The 22,760-nt window shown below is 40.6% G+C and overlaps 1 protein-coding gene across 1 annotated transcript; it reads right to left on the reverse strand.

Annotated features, from left to right (window-relative positions):
• Positions 1-170: 170 nt before the first annotated feature.
• Positions 171-22,616, reverse strand: ATP6V1D (ATPase H+ transporting V1 subunit D). Its single transcript, XM_078448103.2, has 9 exons — positions 22,437-22,616; positions 17,698-17,815; positions 7,927-8,006; positions 6,070-6,137; positions 5,088-5,132; positions 3,859-3,962; positions 3,200-3,266; positions 1,785-1,863; positions 171-837 (listed from the first exon to the last, which is right to left on the reverse strand). Exons 1-9 carry the CDS (start codon positions 22,475-22,477, stop codon positions 696-698), a joined length of 744 nt encoding a protein of 247 aa, XP_078304229.1. The 5' UTR covers positions 22,478-22,616; the 3' UTR covers positions 171-695.
• Positions 22,617-22,760: the final 144 nt, after the last annotated feature.

Consider the following 22,760-nt stretch of genomic DNA (forward strand, 5'->3'; position numbering starts at 1 on the left):
GTCCTCTCAGTAAGTTTATCAGTAAAGCACTTCATATGAAGAAGGGATAAAGGGAGGCTATCCACCTCCTGCATGTCTGCAGAGAAAACGCTTTAGGTAACAATCCCATGTGCCAATCTGAGCAGAACGTGACTGATTTTAGCAGTAAATTTCTTAAATAAAGGAACAACTCATTTTTAAATCATTTTACTGTTTATACCATAGTCACATTAAAATTGGCAGAACTCCCGTGACAGACAAGACAGAGACCTGTCATGCAAGGAAAAATAGTGAAAGTTTCATAAAGCTTGAGACAAGTACCACGGTAACACAAGGATGGCTGCAGCAATCTCAGGGAGCAGGTAGGAACAAAGGGTGCTACAGTGACAGCTGGCCTGAGGCCACTGCTATTTCCTAAGGGGAATTTCCTAATATGCTTGGTAAGCAGAGCACTTGTAACAGATGTAAACAGAAGAGGGTACCATTTCTGCAGAGTAAATTCTACAGGTTCCTGGGCAAGGTCTACAAATCTCACATGATATAAATGGTTGCTGAATTAGGATTTTGCAAAGGCAGCCCCATAACCAACATCCTGGGAAATGTTACCACCAGTGAAATTCTTAGGCCAAAAAATAAATAGCCACACATACCAAACCTACACACCGTGAATTAAAATGGTGCCATGTTAGGGCTTATGAAAGAACCAGAGCAGGAAACTATTCAAACAAAAGATCCTCATCCTTCTCTTCAGCCAAAAGATTAGCAGGCTCCATCACCTCTCCAGCTGCCCTCCGCTGTTCCAAGTCCTTCTCTGATTTTTCCTTGAGAATCTTTTTCTTCTCTTGGATTTTCTTTAACCTGTAAAACAAGGAGGGGATTTTCTGAACATGGTTTCAGTTCTAAGTAGATGTGATTTCTTCTAGTTTTGTAACAATAACATCTACAAACTAGAACAAAACTTTCATTTTTAGTGATTTATAACCCATTTTTAAAGTATTTGAGGTAGAACATAGACATTTTAAGCTAGTAACAGACTTCAAAAGTTCCTATCCCAGACTGAATAAACTTTGAAATCCGCCCCTTAATAATGGAACAGCGTTTGAGCATTCAGACATTTAATAAAATTTTGGATCATTCCATCTGGATCACTACAACCCTGAATGTCACTGAAGGACAGAAACACAATAACCTCTTATAATTAAGATTATAAATCATACTCAGATGCTACTCAAGATCCAAGAAGGCCACATCCTTCCTGAATACTTGCCTTCACCTGTCTCCCACTTCTCGGAAGCTGGCACACTGACCCGTGTACTATACCTATTGAGGATCTGCTGTCCCTAGAAGGCCTAACTGTTCATAACCAACTCAGGTAGATGCATCATTTCTGAGGACTATGCTAATCCTCTAATGGTGTCATTTATCTGATTACATAATGCCCCCCAGTACTTTATACTTTCTCCTGGAGCATGTTCACTATGCAATACATAAATGTTAACTGATTAATTCCAGTTTCTTTTTATGTGGGAGACACCCGATCTAAATTAGGATTTCATTTTAAAGAATAATCAAGTCTATCAATAGTTTCTCCTAAGGGCCTAACTTTCTAGAGTACCACATTTTAAGTATATGCAAAACTCAGCATACATTAGTCTCCATAGCCCTATGTCAATATTAGGTCTTGCTTCTCATTTATCACAATAAAATACAGGCTGTGCTAATTCTAAAGAACGTAAGCCAACATGTCTCTGAGAAAATCTAGCCTTTGGAATATGAAAACAAAAAAATGACCAATTCCAACAAACCTATAGAACTCTTCTCGCTCTCTCTCATCCAGCTCTGTGATGATATAAGCAAGGGTACGTTCGATCCGGGGAATGATGACTAGGGTTTAAAAAAATAGATACGTATATATATATATATATATATATATATATGTATACATATATATGAGAACTTCAAACCTTTTTTCAAACTGCCAGTGCTCATCTGTATAATGGATACTTTTTCTAATTGTAAAATTAATGTACATTTAATACAGGAAAGTTGGAAAACAAAAAAAAATAAAGTATAATCCAACCACCCTAAAATAACTACTGTAAATATTTTGGTATATACCTTTCTAGTGTCCTTTCTATAGACCAAGAACACTGAATCACAATATACACAGCACTGAATATACTGGATTTATATGAATATGTAACACTGAACCACAGATGCTAGTTTAAACAAAACACCAATCCACTGTTAAAAAGTAAATCATCAGGGATACCAGGGTCAGGAGATCAAGCCCCATGTCAGGCTCCATGCTTGGCATGGAGCCTGCTTGGGATTCTCTCTCTCCCTCTGCCCCTCTTTCCAACTCGCACTCTTTAAAAAAAAAAAAAAAAAAAAAAATTAAGATAAAAAGTAGATCATCAAGCAAAGAGAATGCACTAAGTTGTAGAGTTTTACAGTAGTCATAAGGTGCTATTTTACATACAATTTGCCTATCTGCTTCTAAAAACTGAACTCACTGAAGAGTTGGCATGATTTATAACCTTACCCATTTTGTTTTGCTTGCAATTCCACTGACAAAGCCTGGCACTAGCAACCAGCCAGGAAATGTGTGTGGAGTTTTGAAAAATGAGATAACCTCATCTTTAACACCAAAAGACCAAAATAAGTTCTGTGCTGTTTAAAATCTATTCCTTTCTTACCTTAAAACTGAGCATTTCTTTAATGAAAACGGAGTTCTTTGAACGGAAAGTATTGTGCCAACATTAAGTGTAGTTTTAGAATAAGAGATGGAAAAAAAAAAATGCATCAAATGGGAAAATGTTTAGGAATCAAGAAGAGCAGGACATAAAGCTTACAGGAAACGGATTTAAAGTTAAATATTTAATGTGTTCAAAAGATTACTGAATCACTGGAAAGAACTAAAGAAAACACTAGAGCTCTTGAAAAATAGTTTTGCCCTTTATTCATAATCAGGAATGAATAAAACACTTCAGAACTTTTAACTTCCCATTCCATTGTGTAACTCACCCCCAAATCATAAACATACTTCTATCAAAGCACTTAGTAACACTTTACTGCTGACTCATGGCCCTTCCCACTGTGGACAGGGGCAAGGTCTTATTCACCTTGTGATCAGTGCCGGATTCCCAGCAGTTACATAACAAATGTGGAGGTATGGACAAGTGGGTGAACAAAGAGCCTCACGGCAGCTCACACTCACCATGTTCAATGGCATTTACACGCCTGTTGGTTATCTTAATAGCTTCATCCAAAGTAACAAAGGAAGTCTAAAATAAGAGAACAAATAATGTAAGCATGAAGTCTTCCTAATCATGTCCTGTTCACTTGGCTTCCCTCAGACTGCACTTGTAGAGAACATTTGGAAACCAAGACTACTTTTCAATCTGCTCAAACAGGAAAATTCTTGTGAGATTTCCACAGAGCTAATACTATTTCTATGCTATTCTAATTTGTTCACTTCAGATTTGCCTAATGTTATAAAAGTGGCAAGGGGAAAGAATCAGGCACTATTACATAGATCTACATTAACTGGTCACAAAAGGGAAAAAATTGCTTTCATGCATAAACTAGGTTATATTTCCATTTAAATCCAGTATCCACTGTTGCTGTTCTCACCTACACAAGAGTGAAACTATACCACTGCACACACATTTTGTTAGTAGTAAGAAGTAGACACAAAGGTACAGAAGCCATCATTTAAGGAATCAAAACATCCCTGGCTTTTTTTACATAAAGTCACGGAAACAGTTTAAAGCAGTAAGTGCAGGATGTGTGGATTCAAGACCTGAAGCTTCCCCTCTCGGCTCTCAGCAATCAGATATCAAACCGCAGCAGGTCTCTAGTTCTCCTGCTACTGACCTGAAGTGAAGCCAGTTCCACCAGTAATTCCACTGCTTTGGCATAATTCCTCTTTAATTTAGCCAATTGTTCCCCACCTCTGGCTAAACCAGTCAGTTCATAACCTGAAAGAACCAGTTAGACAACACTTGTAAGTAGACGTAAATAATCTTCCCGATAAATTTCCCAAAAAGAAGTCAGAAGAATACCAACCAAGAAGAAACAAATTCACTAACCCCTGTTAAATGGAAACATTAAGTACCCATCCTACTCCCTAGGCATGCTGAACTGTGAACATGTTTGTTTTGATGTGAAGTTTTAAGCATTTAAGTTTTTATTTAAATTCAGGTTAGTTAACATACAGTGTAATATTTGTTTCAGGCATACAATACAGTGATTCAACACTTCCATATAATACCCGGTACTCATCACAAATGTACTCCTTAATCCCCATCACCATCACCTATGTAACCCATCCCCCACCCAGCTCCTCTCTGGTAACCATCAGTTTGTTCTCCAGAGTTCAGACTTAACAGTGAACACACTTTTCTCCCCAAGGAAGCTATTCTAAATATAACTGTAGAAGCAGCTTTTAACCAACCTTCACACACTGTGCCCCATCCCCTTGTATCATATGGCCTGATGCCTGCCCATAGTACAGTAACTCTCCATTAACAAGTGACTCTCTAGGATGCTCCATTTCTTTATTCAAGCTGTACTAAATATCCTCTGTGAACCAATGAAAGAACAGTACCAAAAACTGTTGTTTCTATGAAGAAAAGTTGATTACTTTGAAAAGACTCAACAAAGATGTGTTACTACCCAAAAAATGCTATCAAATTAGGAAATTCTAATACAATTGTAAAAAATTGAGGCTGAGCTATAAAATCTAGGAAGATTCAGCAGAGAGTCTAAAACCTTAAAGAAATTCAAACTGGAAATTATAAGCAATGCATTATGGGTGCAGTTTATGCAGAAAGACAACACAGAAGTCTTTTTTTTTTTAATAGCAAATGACTGTATATTTAAGTATATCTAGATGGAAATAAAACATTTTAAGACATTACAATGTTTGCCCTGCCATAACACTTTAACTAACCATCGTCCCAATCGTACCAGATGAGAAGGCTGCTAACACACTGGAGCCACTGAAATCAAAGAAGGTCTATCTAGCACCATTTTCCAGAAAAAAAGTTTAAAGAGGAACCTGGAGAATCCAGCGACACAGACTACCCAAGTTTCACACTTACTGTCAGTTCCTTCATGGTAATGTTCAAACACTGGCAAAGTAACCCCTGTTAAATACAAAACGTGTGAATTACAAACATGCCCTTGAAGTACTGTTTCTTAATCACCACTCTTCCCCTGTGTTTCTTTTTCAGCAAATACTCAAAAGTCAAGAGACTGTCTGGAACTGGAACTGGTTTCAATAAATGAATTTAGGAACTTGCTATCTTAAGCGTTCATTCCTATTTAATAATCAAATTATCCTGAGTCATAAGAGATCTGTCACAATTTTCTTCCTTTCAGTTTTGAGGTATACATAAAATGCAGGAAAAAAACCGCACATATTTTACACATACATTTTGATGCATTTAGATACCTGGGTACACCCATAATACCATCACCACAATCAAGGCAATCAACCCATCTATCACCTCCAAAAGATTTATTGTGTCCCTTTTCGTGTGTGTTAAGAACACTCAACACAAGATCTACCCTAAGTTTTTAGGTACACAACACTGCATTGTTAACTATAGGCACTATGTTGTACAGCAGATCTCTGGAACTTATTCATCTTGTGTAACTGTAACTTTATAGCTATTGAACAGCTCCCCATTTCCCCCACCCCCATCCTCTGGCAATGGTTTTAACGTGTAAAGCCAATAAACTTGTTCTAAGTAGAAGAGATTAGTTAGGACATGAAGATCTTGCTGTATGAACACATTAGTTTTTAAATGTCATTTTTTTCTTGGGGCACCTCAGTCAGTTAAGCGTCCGACTTCATCTCAGGACATGATCTTGCAGTTCATCGGTTTGAGCCCCACATCAGGCTCTATGCTGACAGCTCAGAGCCTGAAGCCTGCTCTGGACTCTCAGTCTACCCCTCTCTCTCTCTCTCTCTCTCTCTCTGCCCCTCTCCCACTCGTGCTGTCTCAAAAATAAAAACATTAAAAAAATAAATAAATGTCATCTTTTCTTCCCAGGCATGCTAAAGGGTTGAAAAGTTACCTGCTACATTATCTTTCTTAGCTCGAATCTTCACTTGGGCTTTATTTACATTTTGAATTACTGTGGTGCTGCAGAAAGAGAAAAGGCCATGATTTAGTTGAGATTTTAGAGTGAGAAAACTACAGAGACCGATCAGGTAATTTCAACAAGGATGAGATAGCACAATTAAGTATGTTCTGAGAATGGTCTTTCCAGAAAAAGAAAAAAAAAAAAAAATCACTGCTGCCAGAAGAGGGCCTCAAAGAGTAAAGAATGAACAATTTTTCAAAACATTAAGGGGGGGGAAAAAAAAAAGTTACAGAGAGGGAGGGAGGCAAACCATAAGAGACTCTTAAATACTGAGAACAAACTGAGGGTTGATGGGGGTGGGGGAGAGGGGAAAATGGGTGATGGGCATGGAGGAGGGCACTTGTTGGGATGAGCACTGGGTGTTGTATGGAAATCAATTTGACAACAAATTATATTTAATATAAAAAAATTAACCATAAGAAAATAACAAAAAATTTTAAAGTACATGGATTGACTTTTCAGTCAGGCATGTGGTGCCAGAAAGGTGATTTAAGGGCTTTTATTCAGCTAATGTAATTTAGAGAAAATTCGTTCCTTCTAACCTTCTAGATTTGGCTAAGCAGGACTTTAATTCCTTTAACCTGGAACCTAACTTCCATCTGGTTTTGTCTGACTCCCCAGTTTGTTCTTGCAGTGTTTTCACCATAACCACCCTAAAACACATTCACATTCCACTCATACTACTGATTCCCTGTCTCTGTTAGAAAAGTCAATGCAAGGTGCTGTCCCACAAACACTGGCAAAATTAAAGTCCATCTCTTCACAAAAGGCCTTCTGCCCCTGAGGCTGTAAGACCTGCCCATTAGGTAATGCTCCTGGATAACACAAACTAAGAATGGAGACACTGTGTCATTGGGTAAAGACAACAAAAATGAAAAACCCTGAAAATTTCCACCTCTGCCCCCAAATAGCCATTTGCCTTCAGGAAGGCACTGAATTTAAATGAGGAATAACAATGCTTGCCTGGTTTCCTCACAAGGTTATTTGGGGAGAATCATACAATGTAACTGGCAAAACCCCCTTTGTAAAACAAAAACATTTTATATTGTTTGTAAAGCATGTACTGATGTGATAAAGGGCATAAATTCTCTAAGGCCTTCAACAACCAATTCCATTCTCAAACTTATCCTAAGGAAGTAATTCTACAGAAACAAAAAAATATATATACATGAAGATGTTTACAGCATCTTTTCTAATACTCAAAAAATCTGAAAATCAACCCAAAAGTCCACCATTAGAAATGGTTAATAAATTATGTACATTTAGAGAAAGGTTATACAGCTATGTAAAAACCAGAAAAAAATTTCATGATACAATGTTAAATGAAAACAGACTAGGGGCGCCTGGGTGGCTCAGTCGGTTAAGCGGCCGACTTCGGCTCAGGTCACGATCTCGCGGTATGTGAGTTCGAGCCCCGCGTCGGGCTCTGTGCTGACAGCTCAGAGCCTGGAGCCTGTTTCAGATTCTGTGTCTCCCTCTCTCTGACCCTCCCCCGTTCATGCTCTGTCTCTGTCTCAAAAATAGACGTTAAAAAAAAAAATTTATAAAAAAAAAAAAGAAAACAAACTATAAAATGTTAAGTACCCTGTGCCTCCAACTGTGTAACAGACACATGTGGATGATAATAAAGATACTAGTGTTAGGGTGACAGAGTAGAAGCAACGAACACTTGCACCCCCATCGTTTGTCTTTATTGCTTATATGGTTTTCATTAAGAACAGCTTTGAAGTGAAATTATGAACATGAAAGCACTTTGATTTTTCAAAACACCCCATTAAGTCTTCTTACCTGAAGTCCCCTGCCGTGAACTTGGCCTCTGCAAGTGAAAAGGCAGCTTCTCTCATCACTTCACCCATCAACATTTTAGTCTGGAAAAGCATAAACCAACAACTGATCCAACCAAGTTTATTACAAGGAAAAAAACATCAAAATTACATTTCTTTAATAACCAGTATTTTATGCCAGGTGCGTGCCTAAAATAATGACTTGATAACAAAAATATCCAATTTTGTTTTAACAGTTTTGGTTATGGTCAGTTAATAGTGTTACAAAACCATACAGTTTATAATTAAAACATCAGAATAAAGACATTAAGAAACAGAAAACGATCTTTACTGAAGGACCAATCTTATTCCTGAATGAGTTCATGCCAATTTGCTCACTGCAATGCAGTCAAAATCTTAATGGCATAGTGGCTTTAATATAAACCTGAAATATTTAATGTTTGAGAATATTCAATAACCTTTTTTAAAAAAAAGTTAGGGCAGATGGGCAGAGTTGCCAAGTATTAAAAATGTATAGCTACACAGGTGCCTAAGTGGCTCAGTCAGTTTAGCATCCGACTTCAGCTCAGGTCATGATCTCACAATTTGTGGGTTTGAGCCCCGCAACGGGCTCTGTGCTGACACCTCAGAGCCTGGAGCCTGCTTCAGATTCTGTGTTCCCCTTTGTCTCTGCCCCCTCCCCGCCTTGCACTCAGTTTCTTGCTCAAAAAATAAACATTAGAAAAATTGTTTTTAACGGGGTGCCTGGGTGGCTCAGTGGGTTAAGCGTCCGACTTCGGCTCAGGTCATGATCACAAGGTTTGTGAGCTTGAGCCCCACGTCAGGCTCTGTGCTGTTAGTTCTGAGCCTGGAGCTTGCTTCAGATTCTGTGTCTCCCTCTCTCTGCCCCTCCCCCACTCATGCTCGGTCTCTCAAAAAATGAATAAACGCTAAAAAAAAAAGAAAAAAATTTTTTTTAATTTTTTAAAAATGTATACCTACAATAAGGAAATTCATTCGATATGGGAAAAATAAGACAATGAAACAGAACAGTACTCAGAAAGAGCCGCAAGCCTATATGGGAATTTGGTAACAAAGAGACCATTCAACTGGCCACCCACTTACAAAATGATAAAGCTAAATCCCTACCTCCTCACATCTCTCTCACTCACACACACACACACACACACTCTCTCTCTCTCTCTCTCTCTCTCTCTCCAGAAGTCATTAGTTTCAAAAAAAACTATAAAGCATAGAATATTTTCTTAATCTTTTTAGGCCTTTCTAAGCATTATGTATAACCCAAGTACTATGTTAAAAAGAAAAAAAAAGACTTCACCAAACAAGAAATATTTTTTAAAAAGGCTAGGAGAAAATATTTTTGGCATTTTACACACTAACCAGACTATTGTAGAACTTCTACAAAAAGATATTCACCAAGAAAATCAAATTACCAGTAAACATGAAAAGAGGCTCAACCTGACAATCAAAAGTAGTGCAAATTAAGCCGCTCTGGAAAGCAGTGTGGAGGTTCCTCAGAAAATTAAAAATAGACCTACCCTATGACCCAGCAATAGCACTGCTAGGAATTTATCCAAGGGATACAGGAGTACTGATGCATAGGGGCACCTGTACCCCAATGTTTATAGCGGCACTCTCAACAATAGCCAAATTATGGAAAGAGCCTAAATGTCCATCAACTGATGAATGGATAAAGAAATTGTGGTTTATATACACAATGGAATACTACGTGGCAATGAGAAAAAATGAAATATGGCCTTTTGTAGCAACATGGATGGAACTGGAGAGTGTGATGCTAAGTGAAATAAGCCATACAGAGAAAGACAGATACCATATGGTTTCACTCTTATGTGGATCCTGAGAAACATAACGGAAACCCATGGGGGAGGGGAAGGGAAAAAAAAAAAAAAGGGAGGTTAGAGTGGGAGAGAGCCAAAGCATAGGAGACTGTTAAAAACTGAGAACAAACTGAGGGTTGATGGGGGGTGGGAGGGAGGGCAGGGTGGGTGATGGGTATTGAGGAGGGAACCTTTTGGGATGAGCACTGGGTGTTGTATGGAAACCAATTTGACAGTAAATTTCATATATTAAAATAAATAAATAAATAAATAAATAAATAAATAAATAAAAAGTAGTGCAAATTAAAAGATACCAATTTTAGTCCCATAGATTGGTAACAAATAAAAAAGATTACTAATACACAGTTATGATGAATTTGAGAGAATAGGTGCTCTCATAATCATTTGACAGGAATGTAAATTAGTATAACAACTTGGAAAACAATTTGACAGTTATCTATCAAAAATTTAAATGAATAGATCCTTGAGATTCTAAGATTTTCCAGAGAAATGCCAGTACATATACTGTCAGAAGGTGGAGAAGGGACAGTCGAGCATCTTCCAGGCTAAGACGACACTCTGAGACCGAAACCCAATGCAAGGCACTGCAGACCATTTACAGTTTTATGCAGGGAGCGACCAACAATCCAGGCAGCTATGCAGCTATCTCTGCCAAGTCTGGATCACAAACCCCCAGCTTTTATAGAGGGGGTGGGGGGTATGGTGGGGAGATCACAAGGGAGTTACCTAAAGTGATACCCTCTGTGCACCAGCCATCTCTACCAGTTGCCAAGCGAAGTCATTGCGCAGCACGAACAAGATGGAGCACTGACAAATGGGAGTCAGTGCTGTCAGCGTTACTACACTCTACCCTCAACATCTTTACGGCCCGTATAACCTTTACACACCATTCTTCCACAATGACCCTACGGACAGGTATTGGGAGGGGACTTGCATCTCTATACCACAGCAGCAACAACAGATCTGTACGACCAAAGAAAATACTTAGAACTACAATTTCCCAGCAATGCTTTCTGCAGACCCAGCAGTCAGAGCAATTGTAAACTTCAGCGTTAAGTGGTGGCCTATGACAAGACGTTTCCAGACACAATAGAAACATTAACGATGCAAGGTTAAGGGCAGTAAGAAATGTTTTACAGGCAACAGATGTGGCAAATCTTCATTCATAAACAACAGGGTAGTGGTTTGGGCCCCATGAGCTAAGAACACCCCTGGCTTAGGTATTTTCCCTGGGAAAAGACCCCATGTATTTTGCCCCTTAGTATCATCAAAGGGTGTACCTATATTGTACAGGGGCATTTCAGTTTGCACTAACAACCCTACCTCAATACCAAGCATCAGAAATTCAGAAGCAGTTATTTGCATGTATTGGGCCCTGACCAATGCATAATAAAGGGTTAAGAATACTACTGGATGGGAGGCCGTGGCCCCCAAGGGATTAGGATACCAAGCCACCTGGAGGAGGCATTCCAAGTTTATTTTCAATGAACTAAAGTCTTAACCATGTGGGAGGTCTTGTAGCAATCACAAAAGGAGGCCCTCCTCCCCAACAGACCATGGGTCTCCAGATAACACCTGCATGAGAGCTGCAAACTGCATGGGTGTTGCTGGTGAGGTGTTCATATATGTAGATGTCTGTCTTGCTATGGGCATAGCTTTAAGGAGATGAATTGCTGGTTAGTCTTGGAGACCATCCTTTCAGGGATCCACCCATGATAAAGTCTTTAATGTGCTATTAGCCCATTCATCCTTTCAATTAGGCCTGCAACAGTGAGGCTGTATGGCAGGTGGGAAGTCCATAATATACCCAGGTCTCTGCCCATTTTTGGATATCATGGCCAGTAAAATGTGTCCCTTGATCACTGAGTAGGGGGTGTTTGTACATGCTCTCCAGTTTTGTTAATCTGTTACAGTTGCAGCCTGATTAGCTCTTTTTATAGGCTAAGGCTTGTACAAGTCCTGTGCAAGTGTCCACACAGGTCTGTACATATTTGTGCCTTCCCAATACTGGCAAAGGGCTTATGTAATAGATCTGCCACTGAGAAAGAGTTTATAGTCCACCCAATACACCCCAGGGTGTGGCATAAGGTCCATCGCTTGAGATGGCACTGGGGGCAGTTCTTGTCAGCAGCTTGTAGACTGAATATTTTACAGAAAAATGTAATCTCATTTCTCAGGTACTTTTGGGACCTCAGTGTCCTGATTTATGATGGACCCATTCTGCTACATCAGACAGGGTCAGCATTTTCTCCAGCTGAAGGGCTCATACCCAGACTAGAGCATTTGCCTCAGGATTGCCTGGTAGTGTGGATGGGGAGTGAGCAGGGACATATGCCATACTTGGATGGCTGTTCGATGGCTGCATTGGGCTTAGAGCATACTACCCAAACATCTTCTCACAGTTCTACTTTCCGCAGGGGTCTATTTAATACAGCCCAGCCTTCTTTGTGCCATCATTGCATCTAGGTTGTCAACCTTTACAACACTGCCCAGCTGTCAGCAGCCAAATTGATGGGCACTGGCTCATGTGTCAACACAATCCATACCATTTTCAATTCTGCCCACTGACTTTGATTAGTTCCTTCAAACCAAAGTACATCAGAATCCAGCTGGATGGCAGAGGAATGCCAAATAGGCAAGTTTCCCCAGCAACAGCCATCAGTATACTATGCACCTGCTGGAGATGAGCCTACCTCTTCCCTTACTGGGGGCGGGGAAGGAAGCATAAAGTCAGACAATTCTGAAGTTGGGCAGGGTCGATTTAAGTGACCAGCCCTAGTACCAGGTGCAGCTCATGAGAGAGGAGGTTCCTCCTCTGTAGATAAGCATGCCATTTCTGTAAGGTGCTTACCTGGGCACAGGCACTCTTAGGTTTGCTGAACATGTCTGTCCTTAGTTCATCCTCCTACCAGCAGAGAGGTTCGTACCATCACAGGCAAATCAGCACTCAGGCCTTCCATCTGCTGCAGTGCAAGATATATAACTAATACCTGTGCTTCCACGGGATTCTACCTGGCTTCTGTTTCCTTCCATAATTGAAGCCACAGAATCCTAACAGGATCCGTTTCCCATTTCACCCATCCCACAAGCCCCAACCAAACCCTTCTAGACATGAATTTACATCTAATTCACATCTAAGTCACAGCTGGCATTAATATCCCCAAGGTCTGTACTTGTTTTACTGTCATTTTTTAGGATAGCCTCTTGTTGGTTTGCACCCCAATCTCATTAGCTTCCCCTCCTAACCAAGGCATATAAAAGGTCTTAATGTCTGCCCTATCACTAGGCAGGGAATAAGTAGTCTTCAGTAACCCAGTAAACCAACAAAAAGCCTATAATTCCTTTACCGTTTTAGGGACTAGGAAGGTTTACATTTTATCAATGACCATCTGTGGCATCACTGGTCTTACACAAACTGATGATGCCCAGGAACTTTACTGATTAACCCAGTCTTTGGATTTGTTGGTATTTACCTCTCACCCTCAAGACTTCACACCTGGAATGAGGTGGCTGCTTGAGACAGGGAGGATAAATCATAAGTTAACATAACACTGACATGATGATAAAGCACCATCTCTTCTGAAAATATTCATTTTTCCAAATCTCTGGCTACCATCCTGTGACAAACAGAGGGACTAAGGAGATAACCTTGGGCAACACCTGGAAGGTCACTCGGGTTCCACACGAAGGGAAATTGGTCTTGGGATTCACATCCTAATGAATGCTGGAAAAGGCATTAGACAAGTCTAGCAGGTAATGATAAGTCTTAATGGATGCCATGATTTCCCCTAACAATAAGGCTGTATTAGGTATCATGGCATGGATGAGCAGAGTAATTTTACTGAGTTCCCTATAATCTACTGTCATTTGCCAGGTCCCATTAAATTTCATTATAGGCCAAACCAACTACTGAACGGGCTTTGAGCAGGCCTGATTACCTCCACCTTTTCTAATTCTTTAATGGTGGCAATAATCTCATCATGCCCCCCCTAATAAGTAGCTCATATCATTTTATGTTTATTACTCTTTAGAAACCAGCAGCTGTATAGGTGCGCATTTTGCCATGACCCACAACAAGTTTCACTACTTGGATACACAACTGAATCCACCTGTCGTTGTTAGATTCAGATCCTGCAGAACATTGATGCCCAAAATACTCAGAAATGTGGGAGATATGCACTAGAAAACAACAGGCAGGAAGTCTGCAATCTGTAAGTAAAGACTAGTTTGCAGAACTTTGATAATCTGCCCCACATAAATATCTACTGCCTTTACTTTCCCCCCAAATTTCAAGGGGATTCCGTAAGTGTGCATTTAGCTCCAGTGTCTATTAGAGCTGGTAGTCTGTAAGTGCAAGACCAATAAATGGTTAATTCAACATGCAGCCTGTTTGCCCCCTACTGCAAGCAATGTTAGCATAATCCCTAGTCTCTAGGGGTAAGGTGTATCCACTCCCAAAATTCCTATTAGCAGAGGTGCTCTGGGGAACACACCTGGTTTTCTTGAGCTTTCCTCCAAGGGAATAAACTGCTTTCCCTTAAGCAATGTCTTCCATAGGCTTACCAAGACCAAACTGGGTTGTGTAGATTTTCTCTCCAGGACCTGTATAAAATTAGATCTTGGCAATAATTTTTGAGAGACCTTGATGGACCCCCTCTCTGCCATTTTATCATTGGCAGGATCCTTCGTTTTCCCATTTTTCAACCTATTTCCCTTATGACAGATTCTTCTGGTTTGACTTAAGTCAGCCACCATAGTAGCTACTATAGCAAATGGGTTGATTAACCAAAGGGACAAGAACAGATACTAAGTCCCATATCATGTCCCTGGGACTGACTGTAATATAAGGTCTTCCATACCAGAGAAAAATAATTCTTTGTTTAGGCCTCTAAAATGCTAGGCATAAATGGCAGGTTTCATTCCCAGTTCACGTATAATTTCTTGCAGTTCTTGCATAGAGATCAGGGAATATCCCCTTTGCTAGGCCAAGTTTTTTTTTTTTTTATTCCCATTATATTTCAGTTTTTATTAATGGTTGGCTCACAGTCACAAGTTCAGCACACTGGTATGTAATGCATTATTTATTCTCTAATTTGTTCATTACTATATATAGGATACATACATATATAATTAAAGCTGAATTGGGTCCCCATGAGGTATATGTTGAAGTCCTAACCCCGGTTAAAATGAGGCCTTTAGGCTGGAATCTAATTCAATCTGACGTCCTTTTAATAAGAACATTACAACACACAGAGAGACACCACAGAGGGAAAACCATGTGAGGACACAGCCATCTGCAAGCCAGAGACAGGCTTCAGTTAGGCCAAGTTATCTTAATACTAGCATTTATCCAGTCAAATTAGCTAAGTGCCCGTGGTTCTCACCTAGGACTGTGGCATGTATTTGTCACAAGGCAGGTTGAGCAGGGACTGAGGCCATTTTTGACGTCCCAAACCTCCACCAGAACACCATCTTCCCCAGTATCCCACAGTCCCAACACTCAAGCTGCCACCCCTTTTTCGGCCCTCCTTCTTAAAGTGGCTGACTGGCTCCACTACGTCAGGGGCAGAATATTCCCTCACAGTCGTTTCCTGAGCATGGGAATTTCTTCTGCTCATCCTCAGGCAAACAAGCAGCCTGGGGCTCTGTTCCAACCAAAGGGCATGCCTATAAATCATCTTCCCCCTCTAGGAAAACATCCTCCTCATCAGAGCCATTACCCCAGGGATCGCAGGCCTCAGGACGCCAACTGTCCTGAGACCTCACAGTTCTCCCTTTAGTGCGAGGTAGTGAGCACTCACCCTCCTCCGCCCGCCACCAACGGCCATCATTCCCAAGTGCCCCACCCCCCCAACCCCGCTGCTGGATTCCTCCGGACAGAACAACCCTAGGGGAAGAACGTGCTGCTCCCACATCCTCTTACAAAGCCAATGCCACCTCTCCGGTCCATTCCAAATCCCTCTCTACTCCCAACTCTCCCTCCATGGCACTTCACAACACACAGACCAACTGCCAAGCCACCGCCACAACTGCTATTCCACTCTCCCTCCTCCTTTTCTCCCCCTCTCCCGGTTTCAGGCAGGCTATACACCAACCCCTTGGCCATTTTCAGGGCACCCCCGCACTCACACACCTGGCCAAGTCTCCCCACGTGGCGGTGGCTAGCCAGCTCAGGCTCCCCCCACCCCTGGCCCCTAGACCAGGCTAGCTTCACTTTCAGTTTCCTGGCTGGCTTGCCGGCTGGTAGAAGATGGAGGAGGGACACTGAGAAGGCACTCAGAAAAACAATGCAAGCCTCTCAGAACCGGTTACACCCTTTTACTCACAGTAACTTACCGACAGGGAGGGATCAGGAAGCCTAACGACCCAAAGAGCTACTGTCCGCCAAGCCTGGCCCATAATCCCCTGCTTTTATAGAGCAAGGGGCATGGTGGAGTGGTTACAGGATAATTACCTAAAGTGGCACCTTCTGTGCACCAACCATCCCACTAGTTACCTCGAGCAGCTCCTCCAACCACCTCTACTACTTACCTAAAGTGGCACCTTCTGTGTGCCAGCCATCTCTACTAGTTACCTAAAGTGGCGCCCTCTGTGGGCCACTTTAGGAAAGATCAGGACAAGCCTTCCCACATTCTGGTTACGGCAAACATTAACCTCCACGGAGCCTGGAACACATAGCCCCAAAGTCATAGTGCAGGCATGAAAAAGATGGAGGGCCAAAGATGGAGTCAGTGTTGTCAGTACTCTTACACATACACAAAAGGATTTAAGAGTACCCTCCCCCCAAAAATAGTAAAACTACACATTCATCAACAGAAAAACGGCTAAATTCCATTGTCCATTCAATGGAGTACCATGCAGCTGCTATAAAGAAAAAGGAAAACCTATGCACTGATGTAGATAGCTGTCCAAACTCTGCCAGGGGGAGCAGCCAGGAAACGTTATTGAATTACATAACAATTGCATGTCTGTTGCTAAAAACATCATGAAAGACAGACAGGGAGACTGAAAGACTAAAAATCAAAGTGTCATGAAGAACTCCTCTGGGAAATGAAACAAGGGTAGTTAGGTAGGGGAAGAGGAATAACTTTCACTTTTTAAATATACTTCCATATTCACATAGCAATTACCCAAAAAGCAATGAATTGAAACATACTATGGGCCAGCACTGTTCTAGGGACAAGAAAGTCTCTGCTCTCAAGGAACTAACCAACCAAACAAGAAAATATGCAGTAATACATACTACAACTAAAATAAGGAAATGTGACAGAAGTAAATATGGTGGTCACTTCTGATTAGGTAATGAGGGATGGCCTCTCTGAAGAGACCAGAATGGCCAGAGGAGCAAATCACAAGAAGTTCTGAGGAAAGAACATTTCAGGCAGAAGAAACAGCTGCTGAAAAGGTCCTGGAGGAAGATGGTAGGGAGAATGTTCCAAATGAGATCAGAGAGGCAGGCAGGAGCCAGATGGGATCGAGTGGGGCTTTGCAGGCAAGAGTAACGAGTTTGAATTTTATTAAGTAATCTGAAACTTGTTACAGTGATAATGGTATTTTTACTTTTGAAAGAAAAAAAAATTAGGGGCGCCTGGGTGGCTCAGTCAGTTGGGTGTCCGACTTCAGCTCAGGTCATGATCTCACGGTTCGTGGGTTCGAGCCCCACATCGGGCTCTGCGCAGACAGGTTCAAAGCCTGGAGCCTGCTTCAGTTCTGTGTCTCCCTCTCTCTCTGCCCCTCCCCTGCTCACACTCTGTCTCTCTCTCTCAAAAATAAACACACAAAAAAAATTTTTTTAAATAATAAAAAGACAAAATTTTAAATTAAAATAACTTAAAGAAAAATTTAAATGCCAATAGCCATGCTAGATTTTCCTTAGATACCTCTAATATAACTGTTCTAAAAACAGTTCATTCTACCTCTATTATCTTCTTTAGGATCTGTCGAAATCGAAGAGTTAAGGCATCAGATTTTTTCTTCAGGAGGTTTCGACCTGTCTGTGCTCCTTTTAATCGAGCCTTCATGATGGTCTGTGCCCTATACAAACAAAGTTAGAGACATTTATTCCTACTGTTTAAAAGACATACAAATATCTCCCCAATACAGTGTTAAAATCATGCTTCATTCTTTGATGTCATGAGAATAAGAATATATAGCACTTGTGCTGACAGTTACAATTAATTGGTTTCTCAATACTGTAGATTTCCACCCTCAGCATTCCATAAATAAGAAGTTCATTTATTTAAAACAGAAACAATTCTTTAACCAATATCTGGAATTAGTTATTAAATTACGATAAAATTTATCAGGAGTTCTATCTTATAATGCCACCATAGTTAAAATATTAATTTGATTTGTAAGTTAAAATAATATCTGTGTTTCCATTACACATGTATTAAGCATTTAAAAAAAAATCTGTCCACTAATAAATATCATAATTTGAAATGCACTTACCTCAGGACCAACAATTCCACTTTGAGGAATTTATCCTACAGATTTACTCCCACATATACACAAAAATATACACAAGGTTAAGGATGAGTACTCCAGCCTTACATGTAATAGCAAAAGGGTGGATATTAGTGTCCCATAAATCATGGTTCTTCCAAGGGAATGTTATGCAGTCATAAAAAAAAAATAAGAGGAAGGTAGATCTGCATATGCTCCCTATTTTATATTCTCTTACTCATACAAAATAAGGGATAAATATGCTTATTTTGATACAGAGAATAGTTCTAGAAAAGATTCACAGAAACTGATAAGTTTCCTTTGGGAAATGGGACTGAGTGAAAAAAAAATGGATTACTTTATACTATTATATTTATATTCCTTTTAACCTTTTGAGTTTTATACCACAACCATTTATTACTTTTTCTATTAAAAGTGTGGCACTAATGTTTTCATATCATCAGTCAAAATCCTACCAGCAATCATTTTATTAATTTGTAAATGATTCTAGGAAACAATGACACATATAAGTAAAGACTTCTGAGAAGTGGCAAACTACTGAAGTCTCCTTACCTCCTTATTCCAATCTTTTCCTATCAGAAATCCCAATACAAGTCAAGAAAGTAATAGCAGAAATTGACATTTCTGTCCTTCCTATCCTATGCCAGGTAAAATTTAATTTTTAAAAAAAAGTGGGTAATACAATTTAACAATATGTTGTATAATGTTGATAAAATGATTTGTATAAGGGGATATAATTTCATATTACCAGTGTTGTAACAAACTGCAAAGTATCATGTATTAATGGACTTTTGGGTAAATTCCTAGATTTTACTCATCTTTTACCATAGGGGAAACGTTACTGAGATAATTCTATAGCTGGAATAAACTTTAAACATTATCTTGAAAATGAGACTTAGAAAAACGAAACACTTTCTCACTCTAGGTGAAAAAAAATAAACAGACTGAAACAGATTTCTGACTCCAGTGCCTTGTCCAAGGCTCAAACCTAGTCCCACTGTATCCCAACCACATGCCACGCTGCCTATTAGAAACAGCATCACACGGGGCGGGGGATGCCTGCGTGTCTCAGTAGGTTGAGAGCCACCAGACTTCGGCTCAGGTCATGGTCTCACCTCACGGTTCATGGGTTCGAGCCCCGCATCAGGCTCTGTGCTGACAGCTCTGAGCCTGCTTCAGATTCTGTCTCCCTCTCTCTCTCTCTGCCCCTTCTCGACTCACTCTCTCTCTCTCTCTCAAAAATAAATGTTAAAAAAAAATTAAAAAAAAAAAAAGAAACAGCATCATATAAACAGTTCTCTCTTTGAAAACTATCAGTGGCTGACTTTGTACTGACTGGCCTCACTGAAGGTCTAAGCAAAGCTGGTTCAGTTTCCAGCCTGAGCTGGAGCTATCCTCCCCAATGTGTACATTTAACATATCATATTGTTGACACTAAGGACCAGAATTTGAGCTCGAAGGGTTGGATCAAATTTAAGTCAAATCCCAGTACTGCAGATTCCAGCAAGTTTATTGTAAAAAAGATAATCTGGTTGATAAAACTGAATTTACCATGCTAATTTTAATTTCCTCCCAGCTAATGGCACTTCTGTGAAACAGATTTTAATTCTTGAGATTTGAAGAGTGACTTGCCCAAGGACTTACAGCCAGTATGTCATAAAACCTGTAAGATGCAAGTATCTGACACAGAAGTCACGAAAGTATTTTATATCCTAGCTCTTAAAACACATATTCTTTTATAAGTTTCAGAGCCACTTGACCATAGGAAAAATGTATGACCTTCATCTAGAATGATGACTGTTTTCAGCTGAATCAAACGCATCTGACTGCATGACAAGATACCCACTGCTAAGCCTTAGGGAAAATATTTAGAGAAGCAGTTATTTCCTGCACCTGATTTTCCTCTCAATCAGCAAGCTGAGTGCTCTTAAATAGCAGTTTTCACCTTTTGGAACCTATTAGTCTTCCTGTATAAGAAGTTTATTTTCACTTTAGTCTCAAAGTAAAAACAAAACAAAAATGCTAACATTCTGACTACTATCAAAGATAAACACAGCCAGACATTAAAATGGTGAAAACAGAATTTGTTCAGTAATCACTAACAGTGGGAGAAAGAGCTGAGCTCCATTCTGATTTGTGCAGAAGTGGTTGGGTATTTCAAAGGAATAAGGGAGAGGACTAAGAGCGGCCTCAAGAAGGGTCACAGAACTGAAAAATTACCAAGGGTTAGTCAGTAAAAATGACTTTAGGCAAGCTGTGTCTACTAGCTGGCAATCATGAAGTTAGGATTCTATCCTCCCACAGAGACTGGCAGACAGAGGCCCTATCCTTCCTAATATCTATGTTTCAAAGAAATGGCTTTCAGGTCCTTGAGAAAGGGACTTCTAAGTTATAGAATAGACATATACATCTCAAAAAATAAAGAAAGGACTCATAATTGTAAGCTAAACTTTTACTGAATACCTTAAGAAAGGGAAGTCAGGAGCCTATTGTCAAGTATTGGGTCGTGGCATCTGGGTGGCTCAGCTGGTTAAGCGTCTGACTTTGGCTTGGGTCATTATCTTGCAGTGCATGAGTTCGAGACCCGCATCAGGCTCTGTGCTGGCCGCTCAGAGCCTGGAATCTGCTTTGGGTTCTGTGTCTCCCTCTCTCTCTGCCCCTCCCCCTCTTGCTCTCTGTCTCTCTAAAAAAAAAAAAAAAAAGAAGAAGAAGAAAAGAAAAAAAAAGTATTGGATAGAACAAACAATAAATTCTCCTGGAAGCACTGAGCTTTCTCAGGCAGCCATGTTGATGGCCTTAGGCCATGCTAGAATTTGGTGGTCTCTCAGCACAGACATTTGGTAAGACTCAAACTCAAGTACTGGGAGTTCTGCAGATCTCACTACTTCAAAGTAGCCTTGATCCTGACCTATTTTACAGGCAGTGCCTTTCTCCACAATTGGCTTGCTTCCCACCTAATACAAATATCTACTAGAAAATCAGTAGGTAAAGGTAAAAAATAACAAAATCCCAAAACGCTTTCATTTCATTAAGAACTGCAGCCACCCTGGAAAGAAATCTAGGAGTGAGTTTGAATATAATTCTTTTATTTTAAGCATTATCAGATTCTCTAAGAAAAAGATCAAGATGAAGAAAAAGAAAAAGAACAGAACACCCCCAAAGAAATAGGACCACAATCTAAAGATCTAAATGTCAGAGGCAAACCTGATTTCCTGCTCCTTGCTGGAAAAAACAAACAAACAAGACAAAAGGAAGTGGCAGAAGAGAGAGAAAATAACAATCTATACTTTCCACACATTGTTAGGCACATTTGAGAAAACTACAAGACCTTTTACAACTGTTCAAACACAGGGCTTTTTCTCCTGCCAAAGAATTCAGACAAAAGACAAAGGCAGGCCACAACTGGGCAGATTCCAAGGCATAGGTTCACTCAAGGAACATTTTTTGTAGACTTTCTATGGATTAATTATTAAGACACTCTTCTCCTGGAGAAAGCTCACAGTACAGGGGGAAAGATATGTAAACAAATATCCACTTTACAGTGTGATGGGTGGTATTAACAGAGGTCTGAACACGGGGCAATGGTGATGAAGCAAAAAAAGAGTGCCTGGGAAACTCAGGGATATCTTCCAGCCGCAGGTAACATTTCATGGGATCTTAGAAAATGAGAAAAGGGATCCAAGATCGAATCTGACGTCCACGCTAGTGCAATTCGATTCAACCCCCAATTTGGCCTAGAAGCCTCTTCTATGTGCTTACCACAGTAAACTTCCCTTCTCAAAGTATTTATGAAACCTCGCTGACCTGTCCATCTCTCCGCTAAACTGTAAGCTCTCTAAGGCAAAACTGGCGACGATTCATAGTTCTATAAACCCAGTGCCCAGCTCAATAAGGGAATATGGAACGAATGGCTCGATTAATGAATAAAGACTGCGGACCTCCATAAAAACCAGCAGTTCGGACAGACTGTTCCTACGGCTTGGAATCTGTCCAGTCTGGTTCCCTCAAAGGAATATGTGAGGGGGTCATCAGGAAGCGTCGTCCCAGACTCACGAAAAGGGACGGGGTGAGCTCAGGATCTACCCAGGAAACAATGAACCTCCCTGCCAGTCCAGGGTATGGAGGGGTCGCTGCTCCGAACAGGCGTTCATGAACCTATGAATGCTGCTCGACCCGTTCTGTTACTTACATGCGCGAGGGAAAGATTTCAATTCGGTCTTTGCCCGACATTCTGACGATGATAGTTCGGTTCGAGTCTGGGCCGGGCTATCGTGGCTGCAACACCCACAGCCACACGGACCTCCTCTACGGGAGTCAGCTGGTTGTATCACCTGACCTCCTCGCGTTGCTAAGTGGCAGCCGGGATTCTTACACACGCATTCTTCACTTCCGCTTCCTGTTGGCACTTGGCAGGGGCGGTTGGGGAGGACAAAAAAAAAAAAAAAAAAAAAAAAAAAGACGATGCCCGGATGTTGAGGCCTCGCCCCCTCCACCCCCGAACCGCCCCTCACTT

Source organism: Panthera onca, chromosome B3 (genome assembly GCF_046562875.1).
Source record: "Panthera onca isolate mPanOnc1 chromosome B3, mPanOnc1 haplotype 2, whole genome shotgun sequence".
NCBI classification, from domain to species: domain Eukaryota; kingdom Metazoa; phylum Chordata; class Mammalia; order Carnivora; family Felidae; genus Panthera; species Panthera onca.